The 7,201-nt window shown below is 48.1% G+C and overlaps 1 protein-coding gene across 1 annotated transcript; it reads left to right on the forward strand.

Annotated features, from left to right (window-relative positions):
* Positions 1-568: 568 nt before the first annotated feature.
* On the forward strand, positions 569-4,739 carry LOC123094089 (molybdate-anion transporter). Its single transcript, XM_044516172.1, has 8 exons — positions 569-1,051; positions 1,145-1,289; positions 1,385-1,553; positions 3,106-3,376; positions 3,482-3,744; positions 3,854-4,069; positions 4,207-4,321; positions 4,450-4,739. The coding sequence occupies exons 1-8, from the start codon at positions 901-903 to the stop codon at positions 4,491-4,493; spliced, it is 1,374 nt and encodes a 457-aa protein (XP_044372107.1). The 5' UTR covers positions 569-900; the 3' UTR covers positions 4,494-4,739.
* Positions 4,740-7,201: the final 2,462 nt, after the last annotated feature.

Genomic DNA, 7,201 nt, shown 5'->3' on the forward strand with positions numbered 1-7,201 from the left:
CGAGCGCGAGGAAGGCAAGGCCAGCGTCGGCGTCGAGGTCGAGGTCGTCGTCCATGGCGGGTGCTGGACGGGAGCGCGCACGGGCGGGAGGGTTTTGAGGAAAATGGTGCTTGCTGCCACCGACCGGCGGGCCCGGGGAGAGTAGTAGGGGCGCGTGTGCGCGTCTGTCGCGTGTCCGCGCCGAGGCAAATCCGCCTTAAAATTAGGCCGGAAATGGGTCGTCTGCTGACGAAAAGCGGACGTGCGTTCGTTTGGGTCGGCGCGTTGGGCCTCCTTTTGTGTCCGCGCCGACCCAAACGGACGGCAGCGGACGAAATGGGTCGTTCCGTTGGAGTTGCTCTTAGGGATAGGAAAAAGAAAGGTGGGTAAGATGAAATTGTGATGGCCTGGTTGGGTTGGGTTGGGTTGGGTTGGTCCCAAAACACAACACGGTTGAAGCACGCACGCACCATGGGAATGGGAATGAATGAATGAGGGAAGTGCGACCCGGCCGAACCAACCAAGGTTTGGCGCACCCACCCACGCCCACACCCACACTCGGCGGGTCACTGCGGCTCGCACCGCTCCACTCTCGTCCACCTCCACTCCCAAAGAGAAATCTCAACTCTTTCTCCACGCGCACCGCACCGGCGAATCGCCACCCCGCCGGGGCCGGGCCCTCCGTCTGCCCCAGCCAGCCAGAGAGCCAGCGTCCAGCGAGGGAGAAGAGGGTGGGCCGACCGAGCTGCACAAAGAAATTCCCCATCCCCAACAAACAAAGAAAGAAACGCGCGTATAAATCCATCTATCCATCCGGCCAACAAGGCGCACGCAGGCAGCGCCGCGCCGAATCCCCTCCTTCCTCTGTCTCTCTCTCTCTCTCTGCTTCTCTGTCCCCGGCGCGGCGCAGGGGGAAGAGGCATGGAGATATTCTACTACCTGGTGTTCGGGGGCCTGGCGGCGGTGGTGGCGGGGCTGGAGCTGGGCAAGAGCGGCAAGGACCGCGTCGCAACCCCCACCGCATTCAACGCATTCAAGAACAACTACGTCCTAGTCTACTCCCTAATGATGTGTACGAACGATTTCTCTTCTTCTTCTTGGTCTTCTTCTTCTTCTTCTTGTTAGTACATATTGACTGACCCTTGAAGGGAGGGGGGGATGGCAGCCGGCGACTGGCTGCAGGGCCCCTACGTCTACTACCTCTACAGCCAGTACGGGTTCGACAAGGGCGACATCGGCCGCCTCTTCATCGCCGGATTCGGCTCATCCATGCTCTTCGGCACCATCGTAGGCTCACTAGCAGACAGGCAGTATGTATTGTTTTCTTTCTTCCTTTTCTTCTCCCTTGTCATGACAACTCTTGATTAACCAACCAATTGAGGATTAATTTTTGGAAAACATAAAGGGGCCGCAAGCGCGCGTGCATCACCTACTGCATCACCTACATCCTCAGCTGCATCACCAAGCACTCCCCGCACTACAGGGTGCTCCTCCTCGGCCGCATCCTCGGCGGCGTCGCAACCTCCCTCCTCTTCTCTGCCTTCGAGTCATGGCTCGTCGCCGAGCACAACAAGGTTTCTTTCTTTCTTCCTCTGTTTTTACTCCACTCCACCACTCATCATTAGATAGAGTAGTAACTCTTTTCTGTATGTATGTATGTAACCCTGACCCAGATCTACTACTCCACAGTGCAGTGCAGTGCAGTGCAGTCCAGTCCAGTGTGACCCTCACTGTCAATCAAACCGAATCAACTCAACCCACCACTGCTAGCTAGCTGCTTTTCATTTCAGCTGCCTTTAACTTTAATCCAAAGGAAGACTTCACCTTTTATAATTATAAATAATTGCCATGTCTTCTTCTCCTATGTAATAAAAAAAGGTACTCCTGCTAGATATAGGGAATGTGTGTTCAATTCAACATCCTCCTACGTAAGGGAATGCTGCTTGCTTGCTTATTCCTACCTCTGTCGTCAATAAACTAACTAGTCCTAAACATGCTTCCCGGATCTTTGACCCCAATGTTAATGCTAATGCTAATGCCCATATAAAAATGACTAAACTAGTACTAGGGGTGTTAAATAGTGGAGTACTAATTGGAGATCTCACTTTTGTCACCATCTCAAAGGAAAATTCACTAGATAGATAGAGGTGTTAAAAAATTAATTATCTGTCTAGGAGTAGCTAGGATAGTTAGTTAGTGCCTCACTTTGTCAGGATCTGAAATAAACTAGGAGTAGTACTGAATTAAATCCTGCTGCCTGCCTGCAATCTTAAATGAAATCCACCATGTTTTGTTTTGTTTTGGTTTTGTTTTGTTTCAACGATCAATCACTTGTCCTTTGTTGTGTCGGTGGAGTAGATCACATCAGATCAGGTGGTTGCCGACTTGCCATTGTCAGGAAGCATGGCCCAGCTTTCTTAATAAAAGCTTTTCCTTTCTTTCTCTGGGCCAAACTAGGGTGGGGACTCACAATTGTCCTTTTATTCGCCCTCTCCATGTGCTGTCTCTCGCTGGAGTATTAATTAACATAACATTGTGCTCCATCACAATTATCCATCCATCCTAACCTAACAAGAAAGAGAGAGAGAGAGAATCCAAGGATGGACCGATGGATGGATCACATACAGTATCTATCTGCAGCATGTGACACACCATTTAGTCAAGAAGAAGAAGACTAAATGGTGTGTCACATGCAAAATAGTATATCTTGTTGATTTGTCTGCAGCAAGATACTGGGGCAGCATCCAAGGATGGATGGATCACATACAGTATTGCAAAATAGTACTTGCAGCCTACTAGTAAATGGGAGGAGCCATGTACTAGTAGGTTGCAAGTACTATTTTTTGATTTGTCTTTTGCAAATTGCCAAATTATGCATTATTATTATATCTTGTTGATTTGTACCTTTTTGCAATGTACTCCAAGTTTGTAAGAAAGAGTTGTATTCACCTTTTTGAGTAATAAAAATCAAATTTATGCATGAAACAACATAAATTTATGCATTATTATTATGTACTCCAATGTACATAATAATAATGCATAAATTTCGATTTATGCATAAAAATCAAAATTTATTATTAACATTGATTTTCCAAGTTTGTTTTTGTTTCATGTCTTGTTTCATAGAGAGGCTATGACCCACAATGGCTGTCCATCACCTTCTCCAAGGCTATATTCCTCGGAAATGGTCTCATCGCCATTATAGCTGGCCTCTTTGCTAACCTGCTCGCTGACAACTTGGGCTTTGGCCCTGTGGCTCCTTTCGATGCCGCCGCGTGCTTCCTGGCAATAGGCATGGCTATCATAATGTCCTCATGGAGTGAAAACTATGGAGATCAATCTGAAGGCAAGGATCTCATGTCTCAGTTCAAGGTTGCCGCCAAGGCAATCGCTTCAGGTATGCTCGTTAGCACTTCACTTCTTCATTGGACAGAATGTGTTTGAAGGTACAATTGGGAATCTAACACTAACCATGAATGAATGAATGAATGAATATCTTCAGATGAGAAAATTGCATTGCTGGGAGCCATTCAGTCGTTGTTCGAGGGCTCCATGTACACTTTTGTCTTCCTCTGGACTCCAGCGTTGAGCCCAAATGACGAAGACATTCCTCATGGCTTCATATTTGCCACCTTCATGCTGTCGTCTATGCTGGGTAGCTCCATTGCATCACGCCTGTTGGCCCGGAAGATGAAGGTCGAAGGTTATATGCAGATCGTGTTTGCAGTATCAGCCTTCACCCTTTTCCTCCCGGTTGCCACCAGCGTAAGACCACACCGCTCGCCGCTACTCTTCAGTTCAGTTCTTTCTCTGCCATTCTAGTAAGATTTCTTCTTACTGATAGCGAATCATTTTCGCATGTGTGACGTGACAGCTTCTGGTGCCGACGTCTTCAGTGAAAGGAAGCGGCATCTCGTTTGGGGGCTCTCTACAGCTGCTTGGTTTCTGTACCTTTGAGTCGTGCGTCGGCATTTTCTGGCCATCCATCATGAAGATGAGATCTCAGTACATTCCTGAGGAGGCGAGGAGCACCATCATGAACTTCTTCCGCATACCGCTCAACCTGTTTGTCTGTGTGGTGCTCTACAATGTAAGCAAAATCAAATGTTCTTCTCCTATCCAAAATATCCACTGATGGTGATGGTGATCTGTCAGTCAGAATCTTTTGGCAACCATACAACTGAAACTCCTTTTTACCTACTAATAAACATGATGATTATGTTGCAGGTGAATGCTTTCCCTATCACCGTCATGTTTGGCATGTGTTCCATCTTCCTCTTGATGGCGGCAATCTTGCAGAGACGGCTCATGCTTGTCGCTGACCTACACAAGCTATCCACAAGTAACGTGTCTTTCCTTTAATTTTGTTCCAGCATTCTAGTCTAGTGCTTTCTGATCAATGTATCATGTATGGATTCAGAGGGTCCCTAACTGCTGCTAACAACCATATATACTCCTACTTATTGGCAGAATCACAAGATATGACCGCGGAAGACGAGCCTCTAAATCCTTGAAAGGCCAACAGAACACATGCACCTGGGTGCTGGCTGAATAAGATGGAATTGGGGAAAGCAAAATATGTTTTGATTGTAATATTTCTTTTTTCTGTAGCGTAGATCAGATCGATATTATTATTGGCTAGGCACGATCGAGGACATGGATGGATGGATACACCAAAGCAAGAATTCAGAGGCTGCTGAGTGAATTGGTATAGTCTATTAATTTTATGATTCCTGGTCTTGTTGTTCATCGGGACGGCATTATTTGTGTTCAATACGCTACGAGTATCTTTATATATATATATATATATATATATATATATATGTTATTACACCAGATAACAATATCTAAGTGAATATCTATCTATTGCCAAAAAGAAAAGAAAAAGTCTAAATTGCTGATGCTTTCATTTAGTCTATGTATGTAATTCTCAATGTTGTGAACCAATGTATCTATCTATCATGGAATGGAACCTTTAGATGGAAGCGGAAGGCGTGAGCCACACCGGCTGCGGCCAGCTCCGGTGCCGCCTCAGCCCCCACACCTTCTTCACCAGCCCCCACACCTTCTTCACCGTGCCGTCCTTGAGGCTGAACACCCCGACGGCAAGCTGGTCGTCGTCCTTGCTCGGCGACGCTCGCTCCAGATCGTCGTCGTCGGTGTAGTAGACGCAGCCGGCCCTGAGCTCCGGGCGCCCCCTGGTGGACACGCACAGGGACTCGTTCGCCCCCACGAACAGCGCCGCGTCTCCGATGTCCTCCGTCTCCTTCCACTGGGCTCCGTCGAGCACATACACCTTGAAGGACCACGTCTGCCGGCGCTGGCCACACCAGCCCGTCGTCTGCTTGAATTCCTTGAGCACCACCATTAACCGCCCGCCCGGCCCCGCCACGAGGTACCTGCGTCGGCGCCACGGCTGGCCGGCCGCGTCGTCGCCCAGCCTTGGCGTGACGGCCGTGCTGCCGAACTCGCCGGTGCCGGGGTCGCGCTCCCACGCCTCCACGGCGCCGGAGTACCCGAGGGAGTAGAACCTGCCCTCGTGGTGGATGGCGTCCTCCACGCCGTCCCGTGAGGGAGCCAGCATCCACGCGGCGTCCTCCGTCGTCGCAAAGGCCGGCACGCCCAAGCACGCGCCAGTGACCAGCATGGCTGCGGCGGCGGCGGGGGCGAGGACGACCTTGCGGTAGAGGAAGCCGCGCATCTGCTCGGCTGCCAGCGTGAAGGTGCCAACCGGCTGGCGGCCGTAGGGGTACGGCGGGCCCCTGGTGAAGGGCTCCAGCGTGAACTCCAAGTGGGAGCCCCCCTCGAGCGCGTGGACGCAGGGGACGGTGGTGATGGCCGGGAGCGCGCGCTGCTCGCCGGTCACCGGGTTGACCAGGTGCAGCGCGGCGTCGGCGTCGGCGGTGACGAGCCACCCGCGGGAGGAGCCGATGAAGGCGTGGCTGCGCAGCGCGGGGCTCGGGGCGTGCACGGTGGCGGTGCGGCGGTCGGCGACGGAGAAGAGCGTGGCGGTCTCCGGCGTCCGGCCTGGTAGGAGGAGGCATGGTGCCTCCGGCCTGAAGGCGTGGCGCGAGGCGCTGAAGACCGCGGCGAAGGCGAGGCGGTCGGGGAAGCCCAGGCGGCCGTGGATGTTGGCCAGCATATCCGGCGACAGGCTGACGCCGGCGGCGGCGTGGTCTGGCGGCATGGCACTGCCACAGATCGATGGGTGATCGGTTTGGGTGGCGGCGGCCATATATGTTGGTTACGTTATTATTACTAAAAAAAGAGGGTCATGTATCTCCGTGGTGAAATCCGATTCTACAACTCCTTCTACTTTGACGGCAGTTCAAGCCCAACTCATTTTTTTATTGTTTTTCTAAAATCAAATACAAATCCAATATAATTACTAAAGTTTATTTATTTAACCTCTGGTTTAGACTAAGGTCAACTATAAATCCCAAAGTTATTTACTAGAGTTCAATTCAAGTCTTATCTGTGCTTGCATCAATAAAATTCAATGTAAATTTATTTTTATAAAATCAATTTAACTCCAAAATTTTACTAAGTAAATTTTAAGTTTCCCAATTATATTGCAAAAGGATTTATTCAATTTGAGTTAACGGTTCTAAGGTTATAACCAATTTAACTTGAACTGAATCCAAATATTACTTTGAATTTTCTAAAGTTAAATAATAATCCAAAAATATTAATAGAGTTCATTTTAAGTTTCTAAACTTAGTTGCAAAAGGAATTATTCCATTTAGGTCTTTTATTTAAAGTCAACACAAATAGTTCCACTTTTTTTTAAATTCTGGCATCTATTGAATTCTACCTAATTTTTTTTATTATTCAAATTTGATTTTTAGTGAGATAATTTGAAACTATATTTTACTAAGTTTATTCTATAAAAAGTTTCAGTTTAATTGGATTTAAAAATTGCAAGTTATGCCCAATTTAAATTTGAATACATTATGTTTGAAAATTACTATTCAAAGGCTAAATATTTTTGGACTAGGTGAAAGTGTATTTCATAAGGATCATTCTGCAAAAAAGTTTCACTAAATTAGCATTTATAGATAAAATTTACGATGGTTTGAAGTTCCAGGGGTTTTCTATAAAACTACCAAATGATTCAATTAAACTGAAATTGTTCTAAATAATGTTTTGGAGAAGGTGGGACACGTGCCAAGACGTGATTGGCCGGTACCAATTTGGTAAGTGAGTGCTTGTGTGAGCTGTT

This window comes from Triticum aestivum, chromosome 4B (assembly GCF_018294505.1).
Source record: "Triticum aestivum cultivar Chinese Spring chromosome 4B, IWGSC CS RefSeq v2.1, whole genome shotgun sequence".
In the NCBI taxonomy this organism is placed as follows: Eukaryota; Viridiplantae; Streptophyta; class Magnoliopsida; order Poales; family Poaceae; genus Triticum; species Triticum aestivum.